Genomic DNA, 16,136 nt, shown 5'->3' with positions numbered 1-16,136 from the left:
GAGTTAGTGTGGCCTTGATGCTCATGCATAAAGCTCCTTAAAGGTTTTTCACTTTTGGTTTGGCTACATGGGTTGGCTTGTCCAGCTTATTTGTTTCTTACTTTCAGCTGTTGGTGTGTTGTGATAAGTGAATGGCAATGCTAGACTGCGGTGTTGTAACATTTAGTCATTTAATTGAGTAGTTGATGGATGGAAAATGATTTGATAATTTGAAGCAAAAATCAAATCTCAACTCTTCTCAGATGTGAGGATTTGCTGTTTTTACATGAATTAACATTGAATACTTTTGGATTTTGGTCAGTTTTGGGCTGTGGGAACTTGTGACAGGTATTTTTTTTAGGGCTTCAACTAATGATTATTTTCTCAATAACTTGTTTTGTCCATAAAATTTCAGAAAAAAAGTTAAAAAATACTTGTTATAGTTTCCCACTGCATTGTAGAAACATCATCTCAGGCTCCCTGTCACTGTGCATCTGTTTTGTATTTTTGTCTTGTGATGGGGGCAGTGGCTGCCTGTGAGTCTACTAGTACAGACAGTGCAGTGTTAAGCCAGTGCAGCACTACTGGGGAACGGACCCAGACGCTGTCTCCTCACTGCCCACCATCCACCTGTAAGTCGGCAGCAGTTTACCTGATTCAACACTCAGCTCTGACCTTTGTGTACTGACCTTTCCTCTCCAATAACAAATCTACCCTACAAGCAAAACAAGACCTTTTGGCATTATAAAGGCTCCACATAAATAAGACTAAATGAAAAATCTGATCTCTTCCACCAACTTACTAAACTTGTTTCCCTCTGCCCTCCTGTGCTGCCATCTACTGGCACCGAGGCCTGACTGCAAGGCTACTGTTCCCCTTCTACACTTTCAAATGAGTGTCTGGAGTCTAATTTCCTATAATCACTGCTTTATATACTTTGTGCAGTATAAACAGTGTTAAATGTTAATAGTTATATGGCTTCTCAGCTTTGTTAAACATAACTTTATTTTACTGGGATGACTGTACCTGCCTGCAGCTCGTCCCCTGCAGGAGGCTGCTAGCAGCCCCAGTGTCCCTCAGACCAGTCCAGCTCAGAGCTCCTGTCCTGAACCAGAGTCCGCTCTGTCGCCCCCCGCAGGCAGCAGCAGCAGCAGCATGCAGCAGAGTAAGTGCCAGGCAGGTTGTGCAGTGCTTGTGCAAAGGCTCCTGAAGCAGTGTTCGTACCGTCTGTTCTAACTTTCTGTGCCACTTGATGGCAGAAGGTTTGAGGACTTGGGAAAATAAACTGACTCTATGAACACAGAGTTACATGCAGGTGTGGTGGATTTGCTAGATGGCTTTTCTGCCTCAGCAGCTGCATGTTTGTTAAAAAGCGAACAAAACTCTTTCAAAGTGCGTTCATCTCTGCTGGTTTATTCTCTTCTCAGTTCAAACTGACGTTCAGTGTGTTTGCATGCAGTTTGTGTTTTTCTGGTTTGATGTTTTTCTAATGAACAATTCTTGACTTTTATGCCTCATTCTCTGAATTTCTGCTGTATTTGAGTAATTATTTGACTTCCCAAAGAACTGGCCTTTTTTAAATTAACATTGCATTGGATTTTGGGTTTGTGTGTGCACAGTGAAAGATTTTTGGAGTAGTGTCAGTTGAGACAGGTTGTCTTAGTTGAAGTTTTTGTATTTTAATGGTCTTCTCAGTCGTTTGTTTGGGCATATTTTAAACTGTGACATCTTGAAAAGTTTGTTGCACTTAATCAGATCGAGCTGTTTCTCACCAGACGTCACAGGTGGCTTCCTTCCAGGATGTTAGACAGAAAAATCACTTTTATTCACTCTTTATTTATTCATCTTTAACATTAGTTAATGCCCAAAGCAACTAACAAATGTGAAAAAATAATTGTTCCGTTTGTTTTCTGGGTGAGACCATTAAAGGGTTAAGTTCTTTTTCAAAAACGCTTCAGGTTTCAGTGGCACATATACTCTTGAGTGTTACATACAGCATCAAATACTCTTGATTCGGTGTTTAACAAGGAGAGTGGACAGTGTGGTGTGTTTTGTACTGGGTGACTTCAAGTGTCACTGTCATTATTCCCAGAGGCGATACCCACGTGATGAATTTATTTTAAATGTCAGAGGTTTCCAGTACGTTCAGGGAGAGCATGAGGAGTGGTATGTGTGTGTTCAACTTCCAAATGATTTCGGACTGTCTTTAACCTCTTCTGGTTGTCTTCCTTCCCACTATTTTTTCCTCTCTCTCTGTTCAGCTCGTAAACAGGAGATAATAAAGATGACAGAGCAGTTGATTGAAGCCATCAACAACGGGGATTTTGAGGCTTACACGTAAGTTTGCATATGCAACTTAAACAATAAACTTCTTTGTGTACAAGTCATCATCTTTTAAGTACCATGTCAAAAACATTGTCACTTATAATACAAAGAAACTCTTAAATATAATTTTCCTGTGAAATATTTTATGTCATGTCCTCCTCATTTTTCACTACAGGATAAATTCCTAAGCTAAAGTATTTATGGTTGTTTTCCTCTGACAGGAGAATCTGTGACCCTGGACTGACTTCCTTTGAACCAGAGGCACTTGGAAACCTGGTGGAGGGCATGGACTTTCACAAGTTCTACTTTGAGAACTGTAAGTTGCTCAGTGTTGTATTTATTTGTAACTCAAGTCTTCTACTTATTGTAGTGCTTAATTGTTCTCTTTGAGTCTACAGGCACACTGTAGTAGGCCTTTGTTGACAAGAGTTCAGTGTAAAATTAGTTTTGTGTAATTGTCATAGTAAAATAAATGTATATTCTAAAATCTGCATTATGGCAGATTAGTGGGGGGGGGGGATACATATTAATGAAACTAAATGATAAAGTGGAAAGGAGCAGCCAGTGTCTCCTGAACAAGACATGCAGCTTTGCCCAAATTAAAGGGGCCCTGTGGAGTTTTCGTACACAAGTTATGTTTACATTCTTACCAAAACACATTGTGTGTATCCTTGAGACAAATCTATAAGTTTGAGAAGCTGGACCCAGGGAATTTGGGGCATTTAGCTTTAAAAAAAAAAAAAAACTTAATCGCCTATCAAAACTGTTGCAGATGAATCATCTAATCATTGCAGATGTCCTTCTATCCCTTTGGAAATCGTTGGTATAAATGTAAACAGTAACATTGTATGAAAAGTAAATTAAGGAGAAAAACACATTGTTCAAAGGCAGTGGATCCTGCAGGATAATTTTGAAAACAAACAAACTAGATTTTATTAAACTAGAAAGCCAGCCTAGAAATAGAAAAGAATGGAGTTCTTAGGTGAACTATTGTTTTGGATTTGTCAAATTTTTCTTATTATGTGAGAGGTGCTTTCATACATACTTACTGATAAAACTACAAAGGCAGTTCATCTTCTCACACCTTAGCAGCTGAATTAAGCTATTAACCAATGACTGTCTAATAAATAAGAGCTATGATAAATACCAATGCATGATGATGATTTGATTTTTAGTAGGCCTACTCAGGAGCGGGGTCACATTATTGGGGTGCCTTAGTCTAACATGTCTTAATTGCATTAAACATTTTTTATTAGCATTTCAGTTTGTCATAGATGTAAAATTGAGGAGCATAGTGAGGCAAAACTCTACATACATGAAAGGTGTTTTCTGATGTTGGAGCAGTATGTGTGTGCTTTGGGCTCTGGAAAAAAAGCCTCATGACTTTGTCCTGTGGGCAGAGAAAGCCTATTATATTTTTTCATTAATTAGCATGAGATTTGTTCAGACAGCATGAGAGCGTGTTGGAAACCCTGTATAACCAAAAATGTAAAACTATGTTATATACTAGATTTCAGTATTGAGGTACAATTACATTCATGATTTTGCACAGGCATACTAACCTAAAAACGTCTTATTGGGAATCATGAGAAAGTTTCCGAGCGACAGGGACACAGAGCGTACCCGTAACCATAGTAACTTACTGTCCTACCTGTGTGCGCACGGTGCGAGAGGAGAGGGAGAGACGCTGCGATGCTGCCAGAGATTACTCTGATGTATGGGAATACATTACAATATGATAGATTTGTGTAAATTTCTCAGTCAGTCAGTCAATTTAACACCATACAAAGTGTGAGGAGCAAGAAACACACTGATCGTGTGGCCCCCTTAACGGTTGTGACCTTAAACAACCGCATAGAGTGTTTATGCCAGTAGCCTAAACATGTCTATTTATTTAAATGCATTAAATGTCAATATGACGTCAATTTATATATTCACTTAGCGCCTCCTGCCATTTGAAGCTGCCAACATGCGTTGCCTATGGCAGCGGTAAATATGCTAAATGCTCTCATATTTAGTTACTTAGCTACACATTGACACCTGACAAGTTCCTTTACAAACTGCTGAATCACATTTCCATCCCCACAGTGCTGAGTAAAAACAGCAAGCCAGTGCACACCACCATCCTCAACCCCCACGTCCATCTGATCGGCGAGGAGGCTGCCTGCATCGCCTACATCCGCCTGACACAGTACATGGACAGCCAGGGCCGGCCGCGCTCCTGCCAGTCGGAGGAGACCCGTGTGTGGCATCGCCGTGATGCCAAGTGGCTCAATGTGCACTTCCACTGCTCAGGAGCACCGGCTGCACCCCTGCAGTGAACTGACAACCCAGGCCCAGGTAAGGTGATAACACCTCACTATTAGGACTGTCTCAAGGGTGCAATAACAGTTTTATGCCACACACATGGAAGGATTATGGCCCACTGTAAAAGCTCTTTGCACAGAATATTTGAATCTGAGGGGTTTTACTGTGCAACATTTTCTTTTAAAGCTACAATATGCAGCTTGTAGCCTTGAGGCAGCAAAGCTTTGTTAGTCTCCCCCTCCTCCCTCTTAGCTGGGCCAGGTGACCTAGAACTCATCTGTGTCCACCTTAAAACTGAGGCAACTGTCTGTGTCTCCAGCAAACTTGAGCAGCCTAAGTAAACAGTGAATGTTGGCAAAATTTCCCACAAACTTGATAGATCAGGATTTTATTAGCTTCATTTTCAGAACATTGTTTGAAATCCATTGAAGGATTTAGGATTGTAAACGACAAAAATACTGATGATTGCATACTATTGCCCATTAACTTACTATTATTGTAAAGGAATAGCTAAACATACAAGTTAGATGAGAAGCTCAATTCCGCTCTCATGTCTATGTTAAATATGGAGCTCAAGTTAGGATATTATTAGCCTAGCTTAGCATAGAGACTGGAGGTAGCTAGCCTTGCTCTGTCAGGTGAAAAAAATACATCTACCAACACCTTTTAACACATGTTGTATCTCGTTTGTTTAATCCGTACACAAACAGAAATCATTTATAATTTTAGGTGGGGGTTTACATGGTTGTACTATTTCTTGCCCAGCACTTCTGTGCCAAATGTGGCAACTTCACTGTGAATACAGGACTATGGGAAGTCACTGCACCCAGTTGTTTTTCCTCTGTTTATGTAAGGATTTAAAAAAAAAAAAAACATATGGTGTAAAGAGATATCTGTATCTGAGATTTCTGGCACCACCTCAATATAATGGAGCTGAATGGTATTTTATTAGTGATCACAACAATGAAAGGATTGTCAAACTAGTCCCTCTTTGTTTCCGTCACAGTACGGCAGGTGTATTGTTTTACTCTTATTACATTTTTGAGAATGAAACTTGCACAAAGACAGAGTGGAACAGCCTTATATAGCAGTTTGGGGGTGTTGATTATGCTAATGATTAAAGCTCACAAAAACCTACCTCATGAACAGGTAGCAATTTGCGATAAGTTTGTGCAATTAAGAGAGTTTGATGAATCCGAATTGGGCCATAACTATGAACATGACTTGTCAAAAGTAAAGTTCAGGATAAGAATACAAAACTGTTCTTGCATTGTCTCCATTATGCTGGATAATCCACAGACCTTGCTCTGAACAGTTTTAATTGGAACTACTTCCTACCAAAGAAATAGTCCCTCACAAAACTGTTCACAGTGAGGTAAGTACTGAGTTACACTAGAAAAAAAAGTGGTTTGAATGACGTGTTGTCTGATCATGCCGGAAGCTATTCGACCATCTGACAAGGGAATCTTAACGGGTGCATTGTTTCTGGAAAGACACATTGCTGTTGAATCTTTTAACTGTCATGTTTTAAGCTTTGAATAACGCAAACAAAATTCCATTCACCTCCATTGAATTGGAGTGAAGGCAGAAATCTTAAGACATCTCAAAACCTCAACATATAAAACCTAAACTATCTGCATGGCTAGATACCATAAGGGCTAAGTGAGGATTTTTTGTTGTAATTTAGGTGAACTACTCCTGAAAGACAGTTTGCATGCTAACCGTTGCATTCTTCCTTCTCCAGCTTTGCCTGAACTCTAAAGCTGTTTGGAGCATTTAATCTCCATGGTCGGATTGGTGCCTGGATCCTGGCCGGGAAGAGTCTGCTTGGAAAGTTGTAAAAAAACAAAAGTGGGGAAAATACATTATTAAATTAAAAAAACAAAACAAAAAAATGCATATTTCAAAAGCTTGACTGAATGACCGACCAAAACCAATCCAGTCCAACCCTAGCTATATGAGGTTGGGGCCCGGCTGTCAGCCCCTTCTTGCAGATGGTGCATGCTTCTAGTGGCGACACAGGGGTGATGCTGTCCTGGTCCTTTTCTCCCATGGCCTTTATTTCCCCATCTTTGTTTTGTCTGCTGTCTGGAAAAGTATTAAACATGTTAAAAATATATATAACAGAAAAACACCTTCACACACATAGTGTAGGATTGGGGCAGCAAGTATATGAGAAAAAATGTGATTTCTTTTTGTTTTGTCTTGAGAGAGCAGCAGAACATCTACTTGAATAGAAGTTTTGTTTGTTTTACAGTTAAGATATATATGAGTGGGGTTTATGGGGACGGGAGCAACTACTATCTACTTAATATCAGAATTTAACACCCATATTGTGTCAGGTTTGTGCATCTGTACACAATGTTTTTAAGGCGTTTAGGCGTTGCGATACATTACTGAAGGGACCTTTATTTTTATTTTGTCTTTTTGTATTATGTGCTATTAACTGTTTTTATCTCCTGAATGATGTGTTTTATGTTGAAAAGGGTCATTTTTAATCAAAAGGGTTTTATTTAATAGAATTGTGTATAAATAGATATTTATATAGGAGAAAAGGGGAAACATGATTTACTTTCAGGGTGTAGAGAGGGGAGTTAAGCAGTTTTTCCCCCCCAGTTTTGAGGTCCCAAGGTGTAAATACAAACACACACTCTCAAGGTCCCTGTGCTCCAGCCTTTAGGGTTGAACCTCTCTTCTCTTAAGCTTCAGACACAATGTCCAGGCCAGCTCATCCTGAAGTTGCAGAAGGCCTCCATCTGCCTGCCCTGCAGTGTTTGGAGTCAAACACTAAGAGGCGCCATCAGTCAAAGTCTAAAGCTCGTCATATCTCTGAACTACTTAATCTGAAAGCATGGACACACACTCATGGCAACTTTTAAAGTTGTCTTTTATCGTTTTTTGCGTATTTTTGACGTGAAGCATGAATTATCTTTGAACTATCTAATGGCCTGTACTGTTTTTGCACAGACACTTGACTCGATGCTGTTGTGTTTGCTCTTCTGAGGGAGTGAACCTTTCTGCAACTTCAGGTGACGCTCGCCAAAATCCTTCCCTTCTACCCTACCTCTGCCCTTCTACTTCCATCATTCCTGCCTCTTATACTCTCCACATTCGTTACTCTTGTGACCTTCGCTAACCAGCCCCATAACTGTCTTAGTAGCACCAATGCCATGTGATGATGATGATGTCACCCTTATGCCTGTCTCTTGTTCTGATTGTGTTCTTAAAGTTTGTATGTTGTTCGTCTTGGCTTGCTGTACTTCTGTGTGAAGTCCTGGCACTAAAAAAGCATGTTAAAAAGGGAATGCAGTCGAGGGATTGGACAAAACAAAAGGCATGATGGGAAGAGGGTTATGCTGGCTCGAGGGCTGTGGGAACTTTGCTGATGGCAATCAATGGATTTGGTCCCTTTTGTCACAGTTTCTGTTGTAAATGTAGTAGTTGTTAGTGTTTTGATGTTAATATTTTTATCAATTGTTTTAGCCAGAACTATAAAAATTAGGGCTTGAAATGAATGGAGGCTGAGACTGCCGCAACCTTTTTTTTTTTTTTTTAATATGCTGAACTCTTGAGACAAAAACACTTACACTCCTGTGGCTAATTATATTGAAATTATATTGGAATTCACAACATCATAAGCACATGAGATCAAAGACTCTCCCTTTAAAGAAGACAAAACATATCTGTGTCAGTGGTTAAACTTTGCAGCACTGTTTTTTCACTGTGTCGTAGAAACTTTTGTGACTGTGTGACTTTGTACCAGCGGAGGGTTGAGGCTTGCCGTCTGTCCCGTCTCTGCGCTACACTGCTCCATAGTAACTCATGCTGTTAGGCTGTTGGTCACCTAAAAGATGAAACCACGACGATGCTTCCGATCATCACATACCACGTTTACATACATACGCTGACAGTCAAGCAGATTTTTAAAAAAACGTTGTGAGACCCGCCCTACTGTATGAACCGCCTGTGCTTCTTTCTGAGTGCTGTGACATATCTGACATGCCATGAAAACTGTGTCCACCCCCCCATGACGATGACATGTTGTAAAACCAGTACTGAAACTATGTGATGTTTTTTATGGCTCTAAGTTGTTCTGTTTGTGCTGTGGGCTCTGGCCCAGTTGTCTGTTGATGCCACCAATCAATGCTTTTCTTTCATTGTGTGTGTGTATTTCCACAGTCATGGGAATGTAGAAGAGTAAGATGCAGTTAAACTTTACAGGTTATCTAAAAAGGAGGGAAACTGATCCGAGGGAATAACCAGCCACATGGTCAGTTTGCCAAAGTATTTGGACAGTTAGATCAATGTGAAGTTTGCATTTTTAATTGATATGAAGCCAAAATAGACCTTCACAGCAGACATTGACATGCAGGAAAAGCACAGGTGTAAACAATATTATTAATAAAGGATGCATCCCATTCAGTTTTGCCAGTTCCAGGGTCCTGGTATTGCTTTCTTTTATGGCTTTCTGGGGCACTTAGTGGAACAGAGCCATCATTCATATTATTATTAGTTACACCTGTGCTTTTCCTGCTATGACAAGTCAAAATCTGACTCAATCTATTGAGTCTTAAGAATAGGCAGCTGGTGCAGTGAGCCCACTCACTTTTACATTTTTGTTTTTATATAGTTGTATAGCAGTGATTCCCAACCTTTTTTACTTCCTAAAATGAGGTAGTATCTACTCGCTACCGCTCATCACACGACACATACGTCAGTGGTGAGCAGGTCCACCCATAAGTGATTCTCTCTCACTTTGTTTGATTCTTTAGATGCCTGAAGAGGTAAAACTACACAAACTTCACAAGTAAACATGGATGCAAACACTTTTCAGAAACAAAATTGGCTTTGCAAATGGTTTTTGAGGAACAAAAACGCATTCAACATGTTAGTTAGACCTCAAGATTACAGTAGCACTGAATGTAAACAGAAACTTTGTTTACAAGAAAACTCCACAGGGAACATTCAATCACCTCATGACCCCCAGGTTGGGAACCACTGTTAGTTTATCACAATGACCATGCTTAAGTATTTTTCCCCCCTCATGCATCTCAGTAACTGCAGCTGATATATGAATTGTTTCTTCATAGTACTTCATTCACTTTTCTCCCTCCATCTCCAGCGTTACCAGTCTTTAACCGATTCAAGCAATAGAGCTTCATAAAAAAATAAAAATAAAACATTTTCTCAATTACCCCTATTTTGCCATCCAGCCATGCAGATAGTTTTTGGTTTTATTTGTCAGGTTTTGAGGTATTCTTGAGATTTCTGCCTCTACCTCTATACAATTAAGGCGAAACACATTTCATTTTTGATGGATTGAAAAATGAGACTTTAAAAAAATTAAACAGCCACATCTCTTCCCAGAAAGAGTGTCCCTGTTACTCTGAATAATCCACAGACCTTACTGTGAACATTATTGGTAGAAAGTAGTTCCAATGAAAACTATTCAGAGTAAGACATTTCTGGACAGAGATGTTGCTCTTGCATTTCTTAATATAACTTGCACATAAAATCAAAATTATCTGCATGGCTAGATAGAGCTTAAGGTAAGTAAGAAAATGTTTGTAATTTGGATGAACTGACATTTAATTATTACAGAATGTTCAGATTTAAATACCACTGAATGTATTGCATTTCAGTATTTTACTTTGAAAACCATCTGCATGAATTTGTGGTTTAAATTCCCTTTGAAATTTCCAACAACTTGAAATTACCTTCTTAATTTCAAGTTGTACAATTTCAAAAAAATTTTCCCCTCCACAATTGAAAATTCATGTGTGCAGTGTTTCCAGTCACTCATCTAAACTAGTCTTTCTTGGATCATGTGACTGACAAAATGTAACCTGATAGGATAAAAAGTTTGAACTTTGGTGTCCTCATTTCTACCTATCCAATTTTAGCAACTTGATTTATCTCAATTTTTAGATCTGAAAATAACCAACATAATTTGCAAGCAGTTTTTTTGCATACTGGACACTTAAATTATCTGAATTTGTGAACCCCAAAAAAAAAAAAAAACCTATAAAATTCAGTTTTTAAAAATTGCACCACTTGAAATAACCCTCTGAAAAATTCAAAGAGTTCAACTCAAAACACAAATTCAGATAGATGGTTTCAATAGAAATATTTCAACGCTATGAACTCAGTAGTAATTATGTCAAAATTAGGTGTTCATTTGCTTATGAAAATTAATTATATTGCTTCCATAGAAGTACTACAGAGTGACCTCCCTGCTTCAGCTGAAGTGTCATTGAGATCCATTGTAATGTAATAGATGAAATAGCATTTTAACATGACAGGGTATCAACTTTTTAGTCTCAGCTGTATATAGGATACGTGACCAAATATAAACTTAACTTTTCAAATTTGTTTTGAAATACCAAAATACTTTGGCAAATGTCTAATATGTTAGATTAAAGTAAAATGAGGGAAAGAAAAGATCCGTAAAAATGCTTAAAACAGATGTTGGAAAAGGATATTTAAAAACCACAATCTCAAACAGCAAGACTATATATGCAGTTTTACAAATGGAAGAAATATGCATGTCTACTTTCTGGTAATTTTTCACTGTTTACTTGATAAAGAAATCTATGTTACTTGCATCCTCAAGGCTCCGTCTGAGGTATCGAAATCAATTGATGTTATCTCACATTAAAATGCATAAAATATTAGCAAAAGCCTTAGCTTGTATGTAAGTAAATTTATTGCATTGTAACCTTATACTAAAACGGGGCTACATGTGTCTATACTCTGGATGCTGGATTTTTGCATGACCATACAGTTAATAAACATCATACATTAAAAACTGTCATGTGTTGGTTTGGGTGGTTGTTCTTCATAGCTTTATTATTGGAAAAAGAGTATTTAATAAAAATAGTATTTCAATATTGGCGTATGTTTATCTCATGATGTTGCAGATTTAAAAAAAATCTCCTTGTGTGGTGTCTGCAGTTATTAAAACATTCAATACTGTGGTTGATCAAATTTTGGTGATTACAAAAAGACCCAATATACTGATAACCTGCAACTGTATGTGTGTGGCTGGGTGATATTTCATTATCAACTTTCAAAAAAAGGGGGACCTATTTTTAAATATATTTTGTTTAAAAATGAAGGCTGTCCCTCTTACTCTATGACCGGTGAGGTTTTCATTCACAGATCAATAGCTTCTGTTATATTTCTATATTATCACATGTTTTAACTGTAGTACTGAAAGTAACCCCTAGATGGTGCCAAAGACCTAGGCTGAGCTGCGCAGGAGCTACAGGGCAAGTGGCATGTTTCAAAACATGCAGTGAGCATTTTTGAAAAGCAGTGGAACTTTTATTTTTTTTTTGGTAAACTTGTTTAAATGATAGTGACTATTTTTTTAAGTCTGTCTTAAAATACTAATCAGGTGCCCATATGTACATTGAAACAGGTTTTACTTGCTCTAGTAATTCCTTCTGTTCATACTGGCCATTAAGAGACCCCTTCCTAATGCACTTCCTGTGTAAGTGATGCACTTTGTGCAAAAATTCTAAACAGAAATATTCAAACATTTATCTGAAGTAAATATCAGCAGTCTGAGTTAGACATATCATATCTACTATCTTTCTAGTACAGGATTCCCTCTTTGTACTAAAAAGGCTGTAACTGACAAGGACGGTAGATTTTGTCCCACATCTCCATCAGAAGCACACAAAAGGGATCTTTTAATGGCCAATATGAACAGGAGAAATTATAACAGCAGCGGTGGAAGTAGTACTCTTAGGATCTTTTACTTAAGTAAAAGTAGCAATCAACAGTGTAGAAATCCTCTGTTACAAGTCCTGCATTAAAATTTTTTCTTAAACTACAATAGTATTAGCATCAAAATATATGAAGTGAAGTAAAAAATAATATTTGCATCTGAAATGTAGTGGAGTATAAAATAGCATAAAATGTAAATACTCAAGTACAAGTACCTCAAAATTGTATTTCCACCACTGAATTACAGCAAGCAGAAACGGTTTCAATGTACAGGGATATGGGCATGTGACTATTGTTTGAAAGAGACTAAAGAAAATGTGAACCTATCCTTGAAGCTTCACCTCCCAGGTGAGGGTGTAAAGACGCGTGTTATCATACCTGATTCATGGTGATATCCATCCTCCATCACTCAGACAGGACATGGTGCTTACAAGTGGTGGCTCACAATAGGCACTCCATCGAAGACATGATGGTTTCCTTGTCAAGTGTTTAAAGTTAGGCACAGCTAAGCTCTGCTGGGAATCACACAATGTCAAATACCTTATACTAAGAAGAATGATAAAGATATATTAAGTTGTCCCACCCTAACAGGTGTAACAAAACTAACAAGAGAGAGGCAGATGGGAGGGAGAACACCCACACAAGACTGAGAATCAGCCACGATAAGTGAAAGCACCTGTGTTGGTGGATCATGGGGTGCACAGTGAAAGCTCTAGTCAATATATTCTCTTTCTAAATCAGGGGCCTGTTGCACAAAAGTAGGATAAGGGATTAAGCCAGGATATCTTGGTGATCCTGGCTCAATTTATCCCTAATCCGGTTGCACTAAAGCTGGATAGGGTGCAGGAGGATATGTTATGGTATAAATTACCATGGAGATTTATTCTGTGGAGCTAGCCTGCTCCAGACCAGGCTAAATTCCAGGATCTATTTAATCTCATCCCTAATGTCAGTCAGCAGTCGCCACAAATGGAAACCAATAGTTATTTCACTGCTCACTATACATTGTTATCACATATAACTAGACCCACTGTCATTATTTAAACGTTTGTGATCATTAATTTCAATCATTTTGGATAAATAATGATTTTTAGATGATGTTGCTATCATTAGATAATTTACAGTTTCCAATAGACTATAAGGCTATATATAAAATGATAGAATATTAGGGCCACAGAGGAAAAAAAAAAAAAAAAAAGACAAGTCATAATATTGTAACCAGTTGTTTTAAAGGAGGACAGTTGTTAAAATGACAGATGTGGGGCATTTCGTGAAATTGTACTTCAGTATGGTTTCATAAACAAAGACATGCTGATGTGCCAGAATATGAAGTATCACATTGTCATAACTATCAAAACTGTAAAAAGAATATGTTGCTTTTCTGCAGAAAGAACCAGCCTCATAAATTTATGACTTTATCCTTTTTCCTCAGTGGGGCCCTAGTACTCTGTCATATAAACAAATACACATTCCATATGAATATAAAAACACAATGTGTAACATTATGTTCCTTTATTGAATAAGGACAAAACAAAGCAGGTAAACTATCAGCTCCTTTCGAAACTGAAGTCACAGTGACTCTACAAGATGGAAAGCACAGAATCAAAGCATATTATACAAAATGATACATACACATTCAAAGGTCTGTATATAACACACCCTGCATGTCTGCACACTAAAATAAATGCAGGACAAATCCATACACATCAACTGAACAGACAAATGAATGGATGCAGTAGCCTCCCTGCAGCCTTGTATTACACACAGTATACCGCACAAACATCATAAGAGGCCAAATTCGTAAAAAAACCAACCCAAAAAACCCTATTTCCTCTGCCACAGCAGGACATTTTTACCTAAATTGAAAGCACACATACTAACTAAAATAATTCAACACATATTGGTCCTCAGCAGCCGACCACTGTCGTCATCAGGAAGATTGCCGGATTGTCCCAGTCCATGGCTGGTGGCACTCTGGGGGCCCTCTCCTTCCTCAGGCAGGCCACATTGTGGAGGACAGCACAAGCCACAGTAATATCACATGCCCTAACAGGGTTGACCCTTAATTTGTGAAGGCAGTGAAAGCGTGCCTTCAGGAGGCCAAAGGTCATTTCAACTCTGGCCCTGGTCCTGGCATGGGCATGGTTGTAGGCCTGCTGTGCTTCCTGGGGGTCTGTGAAAGGTGTCAGGAGAAAAGGCTGGCAGCCATACCCCCTGTCTCCCAGCAACACACCAGAGAATTCACCTGTCAACACAAAATCTCATCATTACTACCTCATAAACACAGTGATATTCTTGACACAGCCATGATGGTTATAAATAGGGGTTGTGTGGCTTACCTTGTGATAGGCACTGATAGATTTCAGAGGCCCGAAAGATTCTGGAGTCATGGACTGAGCCAGGCCATTTTGCCACAACATTGCTGATCACACAGTCAGCATTGCAGACCATCTGAAATCATAAGATGAGGAATATTACACCAATCAGTGCACATCATTGGCAATGCAGAGTGTTCGTCAATGGACAATATCAAAAAGTTATGTTCACCTGAACATTAATGCTGTGAAAGGATTTCCTATTCACAAAATCGGCCTCATGGGCACCTGAGGGGGCTTTTATCCTTATGTGTGTGCAGTCCACTGCACCAATGACATTGGGGAAACCTGTCACACAAAGTAATGAGTATCCTACTATGTGTTAACAGTTGTCCTGTAATTTGTAGATCCTCTTACCTGCAATCCTATAGAACTCCTCTTTCATGTCACAGAGTCTTCTGTGGCCAGGGAAGGAGATGAAGACATCTGCTAATGCTTTGATAGCCAGACACACACTCCTTATTGTGCGGCAAATTGTGGCCTTGTTCAGCTGTTCTGCATCCCCCACTGAGTACAGGAAGGCTCCACTAGCAAAAAAGCGCAAGGCCACACAAACCATTTGCTCCACACTCAGTGCATGGCTCCGTGCAGTGCGGTGCTTAATCCTGGGACCCAGTAGTCTGCATAGATACCTGATGCCATCTGCAGAAAACCTGTATCTTTCATATAGATGGTCATCAGGGAAGGCCAGTGGGTCCAACCGGTCCCTGAAGACCCTTTCTCGCCTGAAGGCTCTCCTCAGCACAAGTGCTTCTTCATCCACCACATCTCGCAAGAATGGGCATGCCATTGTCAGAGCAGAAAGGAACACACAATTTTGGGCCTTCATATAGGCTAGTGGCCACACCTGGTGCTGGGGTGGGCAAAAGAGGCCGGTGCCTTATAACGATGACTTGGTTGTACTGATTGCTGTGAAAATAAAATATACCTTAGAAAGATGCCACCGTCCTGTGTGCTCACAATAAGAGCTCATATGTCATGGCTCACTTGACTTTACGAGAATATACCTAATTTTTATTTTGAGCTGTGTCATCTTCTTGGAGCTGGGGGAGGAAAGAAAAATAATGATTAATACATTTGTGTTACAGTTAGCATACAGTGTACATTGAAGGCATATCTCACCTCCCTCTCAAGTTTTTTTATTTCAAGGTCCAGTTTCCTAATTGTCCTCTTTTTATTTCGGACTCCAGTGCAAGATTTTCTATCTTTTTCTTCTTGTACTGAATGTCTATGTCTGCCAGTTCTATTTGGCGCGGAGGTGGTTGCCATACAACTTTCTGATAGCTTGTGAGCTCTGTGAACACAATACAATTAGCGCAGCTGGAATTTGGCAGGATGTGGTGTCCTTTTATTAATACGCACTATGTTGCCAGGCTGGTTTTCCACTGTATAGCATCTGGGTCCTGTAAAAGAAAT

The 16,136-nt window shown here is 39.1% G+C and overlaps 2 protein-coding genes and 1 long non-coding RNA gene across 33 annotated transcripts in view; 1 reads left to right on the top strand and 2 right to left on the bottom strand.

The window, feature by feature from the left end:
• camk2g2 (calcium/calmodulin-dependent protein kinase (CaM kinase) II gamma 2) overlaps nucleotides 1-11,422 on the top strand; it is a 77,565-nt gene extending 66,143 nt beyond the window's left edge. For 14 of the 31 annotated variants that reach the window (XM_044213446.1, XM_044213441.1, XM_044213436.1 and 11 more), the window contains 6 exons: nucleotides 507-611; nucleotides 1,016-1,144; nucleotides 2,241-2,316; nucleotides 2,526-2,620; nucleotides 4,393-4,644; nucleotides 6,356-11,422. In XM_044213446.1, the coding sequence (XP_044069381.1) occupies nucleotides 507-611; nucleotides 1,016-1,144; nucleotides 2,241-2,316; nucleotides 2,526-2,620; nucleotides 4,393-4,625 (638 nt within the window). In that variant the 3' untranslated portion in view covers nucleotides 4,626-4,644; nucleotides 6,356-11,422. The remainder of the gene's footprint in view (nucleotides 1-506; nucleotides 612-1,015; nucleotides 1,145-2,240; nucleotides 2,317-2,525; nucleotides 2,621-4,392; nucleotides 4,645-6,355) is intronic. The other 17 variants (XM_044213461.1, XM_044213456.1, XM_044213463.1 and 14 more) reach the window with 3 other exon arrangements.
• Nucleotides 4,976-12,420, bottom strand: LOC122884076. The gene is made up of 2 exons (XR_006379796.1): nucleotides 6,540-12,420; nucleotides 4,976-6,434 (listed from the first exon to the last, which is right to left on the bottom strand). It is a non-coding gene; the product is annotated as an uncharacterized LOC122884076 (long non-coding RNA).
• Nucleotides 12,421-14,252: 1,832 nt separating this feature from the next.
• LOC122884755 (putative nuclease HARBI1) lies at nucleotides 14,253-15,585 on the bottom strand. The gene is made up of 4 exons (XM_044215065.1): nucleotides 15,078-15,585; nucleotides 14,893-15,008; nucleotides 14,685-14,796; nucleotides 14,253-14,590 (listed from the first exon to the last, which is right to left on the bottom strand). The coding sequence occupies exons 1-4, from the start codon at nucleotides 15,547-15,549 to the stop codon at nucleotides 14,253-14,255; spliced, it is 1,038 nt and encodes a 345-aa protein (XP_044071000.1). The 5' UTR covers nucleotides 15,550-15,585.
• Between the last annotated feature and the right edge of the window lie 551 nt (nucleotides 15,586-16,136).

This window comes from Siniperca chuatsi, linkage group LG11 (genome assembly GCF_020085105.1).
Source record: "Siniperca chuatsi isolate FFG_IHB_CAS linkage group LG11, ASM2008510v1, whole genome shotgun sequence".
NCBI classification, from domain to species: Eukaryota; Metazoa; Chordata; class Actinopteri; order Centrarchiformes; family Sinipercidae; genus Siniperca; species Siniperca chuatsi.
This window is presented reverse-complemented; position numbering and strand designations above follow the sequence as displayed.